The sequence below is a fragment of the Haemaphysalis longicornis genome, unplaced genomic scaffold (genome assembly GCF_048455015.1).
Source record: "Haemaphysalis longicornis isolate Haplotype H1 unplaced genomic scaffold, Haemaphysalis longicornis Haplotype H1 scaffold_12, whole genome shotgun sequence".
NCBI classification, from domain to species: Eukaryota; Metazoa; Arthropoda; class Arachnida; order Ixodida; family Ixodidae; genus Haemaphysalis; species Haemaphysalis longicornis.
Window position 1 is genome coordinate 50437262 of NW_027526225.1, and position 16402 is coordinate 50453663.

Here is a 16402-nt window from a genome sequence, read left to right on the forward strand (position 1 = left end):
AACGGCTACCACGGTTCTTTTTAAAACCTTCATGCAACGGAGATTCTGGTAATTCTGGTTCGTGGGACACGAACGAGAAAATATGAAAAGATGTGTCACTCGTCTTTGTAGCCAAAAGAAGCTATGTTGCAAGCCAAGCCGAGACTGTCATATGTAGCTCCCGTGACGTACCGTAACTGCAGCGGCAGATTGAAGACTAATTTGTTATTGGCAAACCTTTCTTGCCGACCACCTTCCGTTTAAATTACCTTTTTAAGCACACCATCACTACAGAGCGCAGTTAATTTTTGTTGTGAAAGTGAATGACGATAAGGGAGATAACTGAGATAAGGCAATCAAACGTTTGGTGACAAAAATGGGGTGGTCGGATGACGGAGACGCGAGGACTCCTCCCTCCCTGGATGAAGGTAATTGATAAAACGTGCTTTGTTAATACGTGAAATGCCCCGACGGTGACGTGCATTGAGCTTCTTTCTGTCTCGCAAAAGACAGTGCAGATTCCGAGCGCTCCATCGACATGGGCAGAGCTCTGATGTCAGGTACTATCGCGCCCAATTCGACTCGCAACATGCGAGCGGCGGCCGAAGCGGATGCGCGCGCGCATCAAGGCACCCTACTCCTCGAGCGCTCGTGGCACCGCACAGCGAAACATTCAAGAACTAAAGAGAGAGGAGGTCTCCCGCGTGGGTTCTGCTGCTTATGATGTACCAAATGCACAATGCTGAAATGCGCCTAAAGTAGCGATTGTGACAAATGTTTCAGGAACTATTTAAAAAGTGTTGTGAACACTCGTTTGAAGCTACACTTCCTTACACGCTTTGCTTTCGTGCAATGTTTCCCACAGTCAAATGGTTATTTGTGGCTTTATTTCATAACCGCATACACCGCAGTGCTAGGTTTAAGTGGCTTAAATTCTTTTAAACAATGAAGATCTATGATAGCTGAACTCCAGATATTTCTACGATAATAGCCAGGAAATCGTGCGTCACAATCCTCAAGCAGCCGTTCGATGCTGCGTTGAGTTCAACCATATCGGGCGCATTTGAACGTTGCCCACACGGTAAAGTCAGCTGGCGGAAGAACCCACGGGGAATGCTTGTGATTATTGAAGGAGCTAACGCCCTCGCTCTTTTGTTTTACAGCAAAACTATACCTCTACCCCCAACGGTTTCATCACCGTGCACAAAAACGATCTCCGTGGGAACGCCAAGGCCTAAGATGCCGAGCGCATGTGGCAGACTAATCAGGCATACAGCATAGAGCTCAGAATTCATTTAAGGAAACAACAAAACAAGCACTGGAGCTGCATTATGGGTGATAAGGCGCCTGTCAACAATGGGGCCCCCCACCATGTGTTCTTGGTAGAAATGTTTGCAGATCATCTCTAAGGGTACGCAAGACTAGCAGGATTGTCACTAAATAGAGTAATTCTTGCCCAAGACGCCGAGCACTTGCGTCAGGCTAGGCAGGACACAGCATTTGTCGCCAGAGAAACCGAGCACAGTGCCAGTAGATAAGGTATTAGAGTTTGGCCAAGGCCCGCAAGTCAGCAGCAAGGTCCACATCATGGCCCCCTGCTCCGATTCCTTCGAGAATCCGGAGTGTATCTATGCATTTAGTTTTTCCTTATGATGAATAACAAACTTCCACAATAAAAAAATTACACCATCTTCCCGCGAGGGGAACCATGGGGTAGATGCAATGCACCGGGGGTCGCCGTTGCGTTTCCGTTATGGTAGCGATGTCAGCGTGTGGATTGCCGTTTTTGTGTATCCTATTTACGCAGCATGTTCACCCCGATGCGTCGCATCTACCCCATGGTTCCCCTCGTGGGAAGATGGTGTAAATTTTTAACCGAGCGCAAGCTGCGCGCTAACGCACAGCTGGCACGGCGACGGGAGCGAGCGCAGCAGAGCGCAAGCTGCGCGCTGACCGCGCTGACGCACAGATGGCGCTGCGGTGAGAGCGGCGGAGCACGCAGCTGCCGCGGCGAGGAGACTGGGGGAGGGATGTGGACTACGCCGCGACAACGACGTGGGACAAGGCGAGTTAAAGAGATGTATTGCATCTAAAAAAACGGCAGCAACGCCGGCCATTTTGTTGTTTATCAGTGTTCCGAGATTGCCGCATCTACAACCCTGCCATTGACTACAACCGGGTCATTTGTTAACCACACTACTGAAGATGCAGCAAAACCGCATCTTTGGACAAACTTCCCCTTGTGAAATGCTGTTACACACGTTATCTTTGATTCGCATCTGTAACGTCAGTTGCGCGCAGCCGCAGAACCGAGAGGGCAACCTAAGCGTACCAGAGTTGACAAAGTTGACACCTAAACAACCGAATCGCGGTGCCCATGAACCATAGCGGTGTAAATAAATGTCACGTAAGGTGAGCTGACCAATAGTTATGGCGGCGGCACAGAAAAACAGGGTAAAAATGTGCCGATACTCGGTACCCTTATTTAGTGACACTAGCCGAGCGCAAGTGACAAGTGCGCCGAGACGATGAGAAACATTTCACACCCGCCTCCATCACCATTTGTAGTGGTTTACAACAGCTTTGCTGGACATCCACTTCTGCAGTGCGGGATGGCGACCAATTTTACTGCGAAGCAGTGCATGTTTCACCCCCCAGTTTTCAGTCCAGTGAAGCCGATTTACTCGGCAACACTCTGGGGCTCCTCCTCGCCACCGCCAACCCCTCTTTCACAACGGTTATTCCGCTTGCCACAACCGATGCCTCTTCTACAAGCTGCTCAGTCGGCTAACAGCGGCCATAGTGCAGTTATCAGATGATTGCGGAGAATCATAGCAGCGCGAATGGGTGTAAAAACACCCGATAGCTGCCGCCCCCAAAAATGTAGCCGCGGGCATTGCCGCATCGAATTCCACCTCGCCCACTAGCTGCAGGTCCCTGCCGGTTGAAAGCAACTTGCCCCATTGGAACGCCGGCATGATCGCATAATTCTTGAACTGGAAAGCCATTCCGAGCAAAACTGTCGCGTCGGTTGCCCTCGTTGACCAGCTGGTCGTAGTTCTTCTGGTGGAAGAATAATAATAGATCTTAGTGTGGCAGCATATAAAGTCTCTCTCTCTCTCACTTTGCCAGTGTATTCCACGCGTAATTATGCACCCATCCCTAGTTGCCTGTTTAGGCGTGCATGGGTTGGGGGTGGAGGAAGGAGGCATGCACCCACAGCAGGGCTTAATGCCACTACCGATGACATACCCATTGTGGTGGTGGAAGATTTAAACGTGGGAGTCTCATGGCTCATTGCGCCCTGACAGCTGTCCTCCGCATTCGAGTGGTTTTGGTCTGGGATGGTGTGTTGCACAGACAATAAGGTGCCTATGACTTGGCAGCAAAGGGACACCCACATGTGTGTCCTCTAGAATAAGGGTCGAGTCCTTCGAGGTGTTATCTCGCTATGGGACGGACGCATGTTCGCTTGGAGAAAGAAAAGCGGAAACTGAAAAAGCATCAGCCTGAGCAGAAGCGTGAATGGGCGTGCAAACAACGGAAAGCCGCTGCCGCCGTTGTTGCCGCCTCAAGTTCCAGCTCGTTGAGTAACTGCGAATCCCTCCCGGATTGGAACGCCGACGGGCTAATATTACTTGTTCAGCTTACAGGGCTTTCGGAGCGACAGTGTCTTTCACTTCTAAGCACCGGGTGCTCATGACGGGTTGCCGGGTTATGTGTGCACAGGTTGTGAGTGGAGGGAGGGGGGGGGGGTAAAGGTTTTATGCCCTAACTGATGTCATGTCCGTTGTGTTGGCATGAAGTTTTGAGGTTTAAACGGGACCGCCAAACAGCCCAATGTAACCAGACCGGTCTCATCTGTGCTAGAGTGGATTGGGTTGGCGTGTTACAGAGTGAGATGCCTACGACGCGTGAGGGAGAGAGACAGCTCTACGTTTGTCCGCTAGGATAAAGCTCGAGTCTTTCCAAATTTTATTCAGGTAATTGGCTAGGAAGTATGCTCACTCGTAAATTACAGACAGACAGGCTTTGTATCATGCACTCCGTGGAGGGCGTGTACCTTTACAGGTCATCCGTTTTCACAGAGTGGAAGGGCACTAATTTTTTTTATGCCTCGCTGCGCAGTGCCACGAGCACCAAAGGAGCAGCTGCGGCTGATGCTTGCGTACCACGAGTCAAACTGAGCGCGATAGAACAAAGAACTCGCAGGTTTTGTTAGGGAAGAGAATATATTGCTGGCAGCCAGTACTTCAACGGGCAAGGATATTTTGCCGGCACTGTCTCAGCAGATAGCAGTGTCACACGTGGTAGCGTGGGTACGCCTCTGGTTTCTGATTAGGAAGATGCCGGTTTGACCCCACCTCCTTCAACCGTGTATTATATGGCTATTAACTTTGTTATTTGTCCTTATTCACTGTACTTTGTTTAGCAACTGTGTACTAGGTAATACAGATCCGCTCGGTTGTGTTGCGGCATTGAATTTCGGTTCTTTGTTTGATACCTGCCTTTATTGGTTAGATTAGGTTAGCTTGGATTGGGTAAAGTTATGTTAGGACCTGCCTTTATCAGTTGCGTTAAGCTAGATGTGGGCTACTGCAGCCTACTGTGCCTGCGGCCAGCACAATATACAGTTTCTTTTTTTATCCCAAGGTATTCAGAAAATAAGCACCGTGCAACGTGCTGTTCTGGCCATTCACATTCAGGAACTTGCCATACGCTGAATGTTTTAGGGAACAGTGTTGTCACTGCCAGTCTAGATTTTTAGTGAGTGCACACTTTTGGGTTGTTGCATTTTTGTTTCTCTGCAGTGAAACACAGCTGCCGTCAAGCGGAAGGCAGTATTCTAGTTGCAGAGAGATCTCAATGGCCTTGGCAGGCTGAGGCGCTAACCAGTAAGAGGGGAACTTCAGAATGGGCTGGAAATACGCATTGTTATTGTTTTACTTCTGTTTCTTCGCTGCAGACTTTGAGAGCTCCTCAGAAGACTCACTGACCGCACAGGAGTTGCTGGGGGAAGATTGGGAATATGCGCCCAATTCCTCGGCCAACCTGGACAGCCCAGACGGATGGTTTACTGGTGCAAGCCTTAGTTACCAGCTTCCCTGCACGGCAACCGAGGGCACCACTTGTCAGATCGTGGCACACCTGTCGGCCTGGAACAAGGTTCTCTGGCTGGTCTTCTGGCAGCTTCGAGAGACGCCAGGGATGGCCGGGAAACTTTCCCTAGTGTCACTTCACGGACCACACGAGAGATATTGCTCGCCACAACAGCAGTCCCAGGTGATACAGCATGTGTGCTGGCTTCTGAGGACCCACCGCTGTGTGGCGCACGTCGAATGGTGCGTCCTTCCCGACTATTCAGATCATTCCCTTGTCGAGCTCCTGGTAGATGCCATTCGAGCAAGTGAGTTTATCACAAGTGTGAAGCTTGCGTTTTCGTTTTGCCGCCTTGATAAAGATCTAGCCTCCGCCGTTCTCTCTCTGCCACATCTGGTGGAGCTCGAGTGTGAAGACATCACCAAGGCCATGGTGGCCGAGCTTCCCACTTTTCTGCGAGGTTCGACGTCTTTGACATCCCTGAGGCTTGAAGATGGTATGTTCGGTTCTGCGATCTCGGAGGACTTTTTCAGGGAAGTTGGGCAAAGCTCATCTTTGAAAGAGCTTGTACTTTCTAGTGGTATCATTGTCTATGCCCAACCCACCGCACAGGCAGCGCTCACGGAATGTCTGAAGAACAGTACCTCGTTGACAAGCTTGACTGTGACTCCGGACTTGGTAGAACACATGCCGCTCAGGTGCATTCTGGAAGGCCTCGTTGAGAGCCGGAGTGTTCTTTCTGTGGACGTAACATGTCCTGAAATTGGCCAAGCTGACGTCCAGCTCATGTCTAAGATCTTTGAGCACAACAGCGTTCTGCAGAGCTTTAGAATAGAATCGGATTTTGGGTTCTATTCAGCAGGGCCTTCTGCTAAGGTCGACTCTGACCGCTGCCTCAAGGCGCTCGTTGGAAATCGCACCCTTGAGCAGGTGGCCTTGCCCATTGAGGTTTGGGATGAGGGCCAGTGGAAGGAGTTGTTTGAGGCACTGCCAACCAACAGGAACCTCCGTAAGGTGATCATCAAAGTTCCCAACACAGTATTTTTGTACGGAGAATATCCTCCTCTCGTGGGTGGACTCTGTGTTTCCCTCAAAGGAACGGCTGCAGAGGAGAAGGTTTCCTTTGACTGCCCCTTTGATAGCAAAGGGCTTCACGAGAGCTTTATGTGCAAGGCATTTTCAAGTGTCGCACTGTGTGCCAGGGTTGAAAACGGGGAAACAGCTTGTGGGCTCCTGGTACGCCTGCTGCCATCGCTTGGCCACATAACATCAATGCACCTCAACCTTTTCTGTGGCAGGGACCCACATCCAGTTCTGTTCTCAGCTCTCACCACGTTTTTGGGAGCAACTCGCATCCTTAAGACCCTCACTTTAAGCACATGGGAAGACCGCTCGCTGTATTACTGGCAGGAATCCCTGATGCTAGGCCTGGCTTTGAATACAAGCCTGAGGGAACTGCAAGTCAAAGTAGAATACATTTGGGGAGACTTTTCTGTATTTGCTGAGCCTCTAGCGGACACCATCAAGGCCAGCAAGAACATCAGCAGGGTGCAGTTGCACATTGAATATTCACGTGGTGAAGAACACACCTTCTTGCAGAGACTGTCCGGAGGCATTGCAGACAACTACACCCTCCTCAGCATCCCCATGCCAGTGGAGGATTCGCGTAATAGATCAAAGGTGTGGTTTGGATTTGGAATTCGGGACACAACGAGGCGCAACTGTGGCCTGCTGACCGCTGCTGCCGACTTCGCCAGGGGCGTCCGGCGTGATAGGTACGTACCCTCTGGTCCACACAGGCTCAGAATTTACAGTTGGCCCAAACTAGAATTTTAAGTGAAAGCCTTCAGTGCAACAGTCTGTGAAAAACTGTCGTTTTCCGGTCACGAATACGGCCGCCACTGCAATGAGAAAGGGTCTCCACAGGAGCAGACTGATGCGCTGCCACCGTGTTATTCCCGCACGTTGCGGGCGGTTGAACAAGTTGGCGCTGTTGTTCCTTTCGTCATGGCACATCCCTGCATGTGCCTGACACCTGGAAATGTTGGCATGTGAGTATAACTGGTGCATACTGGCGATGCGGAACCCCGTTCTAGGGAACCTGCAGCGTGTGACAGTCTGCTCGCTGAGGCAATTCACGCCGCAAAACGAAACCAAAGCAAAAAAAAAAAAGCAGGCATGGCCTAGCAGAAAAGAAGCCAGTAGAAATCATTTGTGCCAAAAACAAAAGCGAAGGAAGAGACGCAAAGACGATGTAGCGGAAAATAGGCTGTTAATAAGTATCGCCAGGTTTTTGCCTCCGAAGCAAGCAATTTTTTGTTTTTGCAGACGCAGTAACCGCATGGGCTTCATTCAACATAATTTTGAATAGTGTGGCGCAATTAAGTATTGAAATAGCTAATTTTCATCAAAACTCGGCTTTGACAAGATTTTCTGGTATTATTTATAAGCGTTTCTAGATGAGAAAAATTCAATCAAAAGTACCAATTTCCTCACGCCCTCCTCCCTGCCGGCTTGCTCACATCTGCTGTTATGGCAGACTGGCGAATTCGTGGGCTAAATTTAGCGCATTGCTAGCATGTTCAGCCTGTAAAATCAATGCATAAACAGCGTTTGTGTTAACTGTCATACTGGGAAAAATCAAAAGTGCTTCATGACTGGAACTGCGCGGAAATAACTGGACCAAGAGAAGAGAACACAGACAACGCAGTTCGCAGAGAACGCAGACAACACAGACAACCATTTTCAACTAGCCCGGCTTTCCACTTTGCTTCAAAAATGCGTTAAGCACATGTGGGATGTTGTTGCAGTAGTTGGTGCGGCAGCCACAGATGGTACCTGGTGCTTTGTATTCTGCTGCGCATTGCCGATAAACAGAGACTGTACATGTTGTACAATGGCTGTACAATGGGTTACATTAGTTAGCCACGAGTAGTACTTTGACAAATTTGCCTCAGTGTCTCTTTAGCCGCAGCCCTGACTGCAAAGTAGTCAAATCACCGAACCAGCTGTAGCCAGCAGACCCATACTACTGTCTCGTACACAGGGCTTGTTGATACTAATAAAAAGCGAGGATAAACAAAAAAAAAAAAGAAGAGCACAAGGCTTTTCTGACGGGAGTTTTTGTTTCTGAGACGCAGTGTGTGTAACGATATGGTCACTACAGTCAGGAACCCAAACAGTGAAATCCCGTGCGTTATTTTTTTCTTGATCTTCACTTGTTGTGTCAGACCCGTGACAACAGATGATCAAGTTCTTTCTGCAATAGCCATGCAGGTGGCATGAGTATTCTAATCACAGTCAATATCCCAGCAGCTTCCATTGTTTTCCTGTTTGATGTTTGTGGTGGTGCATTTTAATACAGCGCAGGGCGGCATGCGCCACTAAATAGTAAACTGCGGGAACCTCTCGCTAGAATGCAGGAAAAAATATATAAGCAAGCAAGCAAGCACGTTATATGCATGGTTGAGAAAGGCATGCGTCGCCTTGTGTGCCCTTGTGTGGGCTTCATTATCCACCTACTGCGATTTGCACAGTTTGGCTCAAACTCACCAGTCTCGGAATTTTCCTAACACTGGCAAAAAACGGACTGGCAGCGACCGCAGTCTTCGTCAGAAATATGCACTGTTGGTGTAGCTGTCAAGGGTCTCCAACTAGTGCAAAACACTGCTTCACTGGTTTCCGTGATCATGGATGCCACATAAGCCAAGATGCACCCTGAAGCTATGCCACAGAAGGAAGAGCTAGTTGGTAACCTTGACAGCTAAAGGAACAGCGCATATTCTTGACGAGGGCGTTCCATCAGTGCTAGTCCGCCTTTCTTCATTTGGACACCCAGCGTTCCTTACGATGTAGTGGCTGTGAAAGCGTGAGCGTCCAACTGCCGAATGGGTCCTCTTAAAATTATCACTATCCTCCTCATTTTGCATCTTTCTCTCTCGGTTACTATACTTGGGAACAAGTAAAGAACGGCACCAGCTTATGCATGGCATCACTCCACCAAAGCGACGGACCCGGATGTCGACGGGCGCGCGCGTTTTGAAAGGAGATTGCTATGAATGCGTCATATCGCCTGCCTTTTCTCGCGTAGTTTATTTGTCGTCACTGCAGTTGTTTAAAAGCATATCAATCCATAAAATGAGGGAAATGGCTCGTGCCATGTTCAAAATACTCACAGTAACGCACTACTTGCGCCGCGCGGAGTAACATCCGGCTGCGGTGATGAGGCACAGCGGCAACTTCAGTTGCCGTTCTTACGTTGTAACCGAGTATAGGGGTGGAACAGCTGCGCCAATTGCGCCATTTAACGCCAAACTTGTTCACCTAAGGGATCCTGCGCTGAACCATCGCAGCCCTGTTTATCAGCCCCGTCCTGCGCCACAGCGGCTGAATTGAGCCACAAAATGCGACTGGCGTGATGCCCAGCGCCACAAAACTCAGCTGAAACATCATGTTTTTGGTTTCATCAAGGCGGTGAGCACCTATGGAAGTTGGCTTTGGCTTAGCCGGAAGGCCGCAGCCACTGCGTGCAGGGTGTCTACCTACCTGGAAAACAGGGAAAACCTGGAATTCTCAGGGATTTTGAATAGTCTGGAAAATCTCTGGGAAATCTTATGGAATTTGTGCTTCTATCAGGGAAAATTAGCTGTACTTTGGAAAGGAAGCGAAATTCACGGTAATGCCGGCTGAAGTCAGCAAGTCAAAAGTGGACAGCTCTCCGGAGCCGTCGCTGAAGTCACTGGTTCCAGTGACGCCTAGCTTCATACTGCTTGCAAGTCAGCTTGCAGCTTGCAGCTTGCAAGTCAGCTTGCAGCTTGCAAGGCGATGAGGCGCGCCGTAGTGGAGGGCTCCGGATTAATTTCGACCACCTGGGGATCTTTAACGTGCGTCGAAATCTCGATCGAACGCGCGTTTTTGCTTTTCGCCTCCATCAGAAAAGCGGCCGCCGCGGCCGGGAATCGAACCCGCGACCTCGTGCTGAGCAGTGCAACGTCTTAGCCACTGAGCCACCGCGGCGGGTGCCGAAGGTAGATAACTCTGCATTTTGTAAACCTCCAGATACAGTAGAAGAAACTGCGTTCCTGGTTCAGAATAGGTTATAGTTAGGGTTGTTCGTTTTCGGGTTTTATATTTTGTTAAAATTGGGGGGTAGAAATCGGGTGCTATTTTTCAAACTGAGAATCGGTGAGAATTCGGGTTTTTTGTAAAACCATTCCGAAATTCGGGATTTTTTGGGTAAAATCCACAGATGTAATAAATAATACACTGGGTTTATTTTATCAGTAGGTATCACGAACTTCTTAACTCTAACGCGTTAAAATTGGTATTCGTTTCAAGCTGGTAATCGGGGGGGGGGGGGGGACATCAGGGTTTTCTAGCAAATACTGTCTAAAATTTGGCGTTTGTTTGGAAATGAATCAGTAATAATGACAGTGAAGAGCATTGGTAACTTTTAAGAAATGAAACATTTTATTTGCAGAAAGCTGGTCATCGATTTTTTACACGTCCTTGTTTACGTACATTCTCGTCGTCATGCGCAAGATGTCGGTCTCCATTGAAGACCAGTGCAATTGTTGAACATATCTCAGCTGTGAGAAAGTTCTCTTGACATCCCAGTTTCCATTATCTGGGCACAACAACGTCAGTGCAGCATTTTCCAGCCTGGGGTAGCGAGTGGTACAGTCATGCCAATACTCAATGAGTTCGAAAGCCGTGTTTGTGGGGCTTGCTTCGAGCAAGCACTGGTTGAGAATGGCGAACCGTCAGCGCATGACTGTGCAGGGGGTAGTTCTCTAAAACGAGAGTCCCACGTTTGGAAACGACGGGAAAGCACCATGCAAATGCATGTGCTTTGGGGTTGACACACCGCTTTGAGCTGTTTCGGGACGCGAGTATCCCTGCAGAAAAAAAGGCACTGTGCCAAGGGCGTGAAACGACAAGCGAAACGACGGGGGGCAGTGGGTGTCGCTTTGAACCCTTGCCACAGTGCTTTTCTGCAGCGACATTCGCGTTCCGAAACAGTTCAGAGCGGTGCGTCAACCCCAAAGCACATGCATTTGCATGGTGCTACCCCGTCATTTCGAAACGAGGGCCTCTCGTTTTAGAGAACTGGGACCCAGATCGCTACTGTGAAATGGTCCATTCGGGAAGAAATCGGGTTTAACCAGATTCTCCTGAAGCATGTTCGGGGTGTAAAAATACAGTAAAATCGTGTTTTTCCCGAAAACAAACAAACCTAGTTATAGTTCATGGTAGAACGCCTGTAGATAGATCAAACGCAAAAGGCAGGGCCTTGCACAGCCGCTTGTAGGGAGATTAGGGAGCCACCACAATGCTGTGAAACGGTGTTACATCTGCGCCAAATGGCATTTCTGACTGCTCCAATCCTGCTCCAAAAGGTCTTTCTGGCTGCTTCAAGCCTGCTACAAAAGGCACTTTTGCCTGCTCCCAAACCCAATGTACCTTGTTCCGCCCCTGATGGCTCTGCACATACTCGTGTTGGCATCGCCGGACAGGGAGGGAATATATACGGAACGTACTTTATCACTCGCTAAATTGCTGCTCCTGTAACAAGCCTGCCCAAACTGCTCTCATAGCCTCAGTTGCATGTTTCCAAGACATGCTTCTCGTCAAAAGCCGCAGCGCAGTCACTAGGAAATAGAACTGAACTGAACAGCCACCTGAATTTTTCAGTTTAGTGCTGCTGCGTTTGGTGCTTCTTCCTTGGGGCCTAACTAAGCCAACACCCACATCCCAGCTAGACACCGCAATGACCACTATTCACTGTATATGTGAATAAGAGTGGTTCGGTATCTTTTAGGTTGGTTTAGCAGTGAGGAGCAGCAAATCATCACTTTAATTAAAGTTCTGCATTGCACTGGAAGTGCCTCGCTTGTACCTATCTCGGAACACAATTTGCTGTCACGTCCGTAGGTACTGCGCGCTGGCACTGGACCGAATGTGCGACCACCCGGAGCTGGTGGAAGAGGTGGCCAGGCTGGAGAAGGTGGACGAGGCTCGAGCGGCCACCATGGTCTGTGGTGGCCTCCGGAGCATGGAGGGAATGGATGACTTCATGCGACTTGCCGGGGTCGTCAAGGAACGCGTCTCTTGTCATCCGCGTGAGGACGGCCGCACGCAGTTGGACGCCTTGAATGATTACTGCTGGCGCGCAGTGCGCCGCTACCTGAAGCTTTATGACATCGGGGACACCACCGGAACTGCCCCACCTTACTGAGGCATCCTGCTTGCCCTTACTTGCCCTCTTTTGCCATACTTGCCCTCTTTTTTAATGAGTGTAATAATAGTTGTTTGATATAAATCCTTGATGTTTGTTTTTTGTGAAATGAATGCAGTTCAAGTTGAGCGCTAGTCCTGCCTATAAAAGGCATGGAGTTTTGTGGCTAGGAGAGCTATGTTTCGTCATGCGTTCCGTCAAGGTGAAAAGTTGCCCGTGGCGGGGGAAAAGCAATAATATCGCAAAGATTGTTTAAAGTTGTTTCATTGACAGAAATGTGTCTCCAAAAAAATTATTTGCTGTTGATATTGTGCAAGACAAATAAAAAAATGTTACCCCTTTATTATTAACATGAAGGTGTTTGATTCCGGGATTTACGAAGATTTCACTTACGTCATATCCGTCACGGAAATGATGCCACTGCAATGAAGCAAGCGGCCTGTAAAGGGTGCATCCCAGTACGCAGGGTGTGCTTGCGGGGAAGCAAACTTTAGCACTAAAGAGTACGTTATACTTCGGTGGTTGGAAACAGCGCGTTAAAACAGGACCACGAAGAAAAGTTTCAGACAGGACAAGCGCTCGTCTAACCAACTCGCCCAACTCTCCATCCTGCTGCGTTATACTTGGGGTTGTTCGTTTTCGGGTTTTACATTTTAACCAAGATTTCACAGAAGTCGTATCAGTTGCAGAAATGACGCCAGTACACCTCTGCCGAAGCGACCGGCCAGCAGGACGTCGCTCGCCAAGCACACCCACAAGACAGCGGTCGTCCCGCAAATCATGCTGAGCTGCAGATTTCACTGCACATTTCACTTTCGTGTTTTACCGATTCCTATGGCAGCGGAATAAACCAGTTTTTTTGTTGGCTTCAATAGCAAGAATAAGCCATGTGGCTAGCTAAGTTCAGTAGGAGAGGAACTATGGTGCTATGGCGGCGCCCACGGCCCTGTTCGCGCTGTAACTTTACACAAAGGGCGCATTTAGTGGTCTATTTTATCTAACACCAAGAACGGCGATGACAATTCCTTTTTCTTAAGATAAATAAAAGGCTATTGACTCCTATGGGAGAGCCTGCGGCCATCTCGGTTGTCATGACCACCTTAGAATGGTGGCGCCGCCCGAGCGTCACCACCCCGAATGAGATGAGCGATTTTCAATATGCATCGTAAAAAAATTCAGACCAATGCCTCTCCCCATACAAGGTTCCCTATGCCACAGTGCACTTTTCATCCAGCAGCCGTGCCTATGCAAAGAAAAAAACAATCTTTTATACGCTACACGGAACTGCCCCATTATTTGGCAGACACAGTGTGACACACTCCTCACTTGGAAGTTACACTGTAAAATGATTTACCCAAATCACTCTCTATAACTAACACCCTTAAACCCTATCAAAAGCATATATTTATATGCAACAAATGAAGACACCCTGTTAGATGTTTTGTTATTGTTAAGGGTAATTAACATCCGTAAGAGTGGAAATCACTGTCTATGACTAACACCCTTCTAATATAAAAAAACAGAAAAGCACCCTTTAAGGGTGTTTTGTCATTTATAACGCCCTTAATTACTCCCTGGATGGTATCACTTGGCTGCCAACGTGCAGTTTACACACCGATAAAAATTGTTTTATATCTGGTCCATGTGACGTCACTCCTGCATATATTACGTCACTGTACCGCAAAATGTAAAGGTTTTTTAGTACTTCCTTGCATTTCTCGGTTACAAATGTGCTACTTAGCTGGGCTGGAATGCAGCGGAGTGAGGTTCTGAAGCCTTGTTCTTTCAAATTAAACCAAGTTGTAGTTTGCCTTCACTATCCGTTTAAGTAATAAACCACAAAATCCGACCTTTGTGTAAGTTTTGGCTCTAGCAGAGATGCTGTTTGCCCAGACAACAATTTGAATGACTCCTATTTATCGCCATAACACCCCGTTCTGCCAAATATAGGCTATTCTGGAAAATTCAGCATTTTTCATTTCACTGCGAAATAGGAGAAATGAGAGACCCAACGAAGCACTACTCATTTTGACGCTGAGTGGTTTGTAGGTGTCCACCACCCTTTGGAAGTTTCTTTTTGGGTGCAAATATTGTCTTCAGAAAACAGCGCAGTTCGAAGTCGCACGACGATGCTTTGAATGTTTTTTTTTCTACAGGTCGTGGCCTTGTCTCTTTGGTTTTGGCCTTGGTGGCATTCATTATTAAAGATTTATTCATAAATGACGGGCAATAGATTTTTTACGTTTGTACAGGAACCATAGCCGAAGGCTTGTAATTCAATTGCGGCGAGTAGGTGCGAACGTGTCTTGTGCCGAAACAAGAATTCTAAGAGTGGCATTACCAATTCATAATCGATGGTATTACCAACCTAACTGGTTTATTGCATGGTGAATAGTGAAAAGCGACGATACATGAAGTAGCACACTGGCAGGCTTAAAACCATGGCAACTCGAACTGGCGGGAAAATGTGCTAAACTTAGCCCGCGTATCCCGCGCTCACACAGCAACGGCGTAGCCCCTCGGGCTGATTCGTGACGCCGCATTGGAAGCGCCCATGACACCGAGGAAAGCGCTGTCCTCTTCGCCGGCCTCGTCGTCTTTCCAGGGCCTTTTAAAGCGAAGCTTTAATGTCCTCACTGATTCCGTTGTACACCAGCACGCCCTGCAGGAAAGCCAACTTTCTGTGACTACGATGATGAATGATCGTCGGTGGAGTGAAACAAAAAACGCTTCCCGTGGCGGGAATCGATCCCGGGTCTCTCGCGTTATGGAGCCGGTGTCTATGATTGCTCCATTTCGACGTGGTTGAAGCGAACGCAAGGCAATTGGTAGCTATTCGGTGCACCCCAAACTCAAACGCAAGCCCGAGCACACCCGAGAGTTGTGGATATTCTTCCATCTACGTACTTTGGGACTTACAATTCCCTAAAATGGATCATGCTTCTACACAATAGCTCACTACAAAGGACGCTTAGTCAATTGGTTCACTTCATACGCCACGTATCACATCTACGCTTTGGATTCCAAGAGTCAGACACCTTGCGCATGGTACAGGCAATGCTAGTCAGCCGGATCGCCTACGGTAAACCGTACTTGGCTCTCAAAAATAACGAGAAGGCAAGATTGAATATCTTCATCTGCCAAGCCTATAAGACTGCCATAGGATTGCCGTCCAAGACTTCGACAAAGAAATTACTTCAACTTGGATTGCACAATACTTGGGAAGAAATAGACAAGGCTTACCCTACCTTTCAAATACAGGGCTCCAAGCTAACGCCCACAGGAGGAGCCACACGAAGAATATTGAATTATACAACACCGCCAACACAAGACAAAAACGTTAGGATTCCCCAACTAATTAGACCATCAGTGTAACGCAACTACCACACGCCACATGCACCAAATTTACAGTCAAGCTCGCCGAATCGCACGAGCCAGGGTCATGAACATAAAGTATGGCCAAAACCCGACTACAACGTACACTGAGAGAGAGAGAGAGAGAGAACAACTTTATTTAGCCACACAAAATTGCGGTGACTACGTGCCGGATGGGGTGGTTCCCTCTTCACGGGACCCATATGCTACCGCGGCTGCCTGGCCCCTGGAGATCAGGACGAGCTGGTCTTCCAAGGCGGGGCTGGTTAGCAAGGTCTCCCATCGCTCGTTAAAGGGTGTGGGAAGGGTGATTGAGGGTTGGGTAAGGGGTGGAGGGATTGCCTCGGTGAAATCGCACTCTCCGATGACGTGCCGGAGCGTGCCCAATTGCCCGCAGAATCTACACTCTTTCTCGTATATCTCGGGGTACATTCTGCTTTGGAGATAGGGGTGCGGGAAGGATCCTGCTTGTATTTGGCGATAGATCGTTTGCTGTGTTCTGCTGAGCGACTTGTGCGGGTCAGGGTACCGCCGTCTGCCTTCCCTGTAGTGGCTGGCACTGAGGCGTCTACTTATCTTCAGCGGCGAGCTCACTCTGCATGCGTCACCAATAGAACTGGTCAAGAAATGACCTCCCTCACCGTCCGTACAATACACACGGAAAACGCAGAGGAAGTACATTGCCCTAGCCGCAACGACTAGTGAGGACGC

The 16402-nt window shown here is 48.7% G+C and overlaps 1 protein-coding gene across 1 annotated transcript; it reads left to right on the forward strand.

The window, feature by feature from the left end:
* The first annotated feature begins 166 nt into the window (after positions 1-166).
* On the forward strand, positions 167-12649 carry LOC144162627 (uncharacterized). The gene is made up of 3 exons (XM_077693241.1): positions 167-407; positions 4946-6854; positions 12013-12649. The coding sequence occupies exons 1-3, from the start codon at positions 356-358 to the stop codon at positions 12314-12316; spliced, it is 2265 nt and encodes a 754-aa protein (XP_077549367.1). The 5' UTR covers positions 167-355; the 3' UTR covers positions 12317-12649.
* Positions 12650-16402: the final 3753 nt, after the last annotated feature.

Coding starts and splice junctions, on each gene's coding strand:
- LOC144162627 (XM_077693241.1), top strand. CDS start 356: ATGGGGTGGTCGGATGACGGAGACGCGAGGACTCCTCCCTCCCTGGAT. Junction 408..4,945: donor TCCTCCCTCCCTGGATGAAG/GTAATTGATAAA, acceptor TCTTCGCTGCAG/ACTTTGAGAGCTCCTCAGAA. Junction 6,855..12,012: donor AGGGGCGTCCGGCGTGATAG/GTACGTACCCTC, acceptor TCACGTCCGTAG/GTACTGCGCGCTGGCACTGG.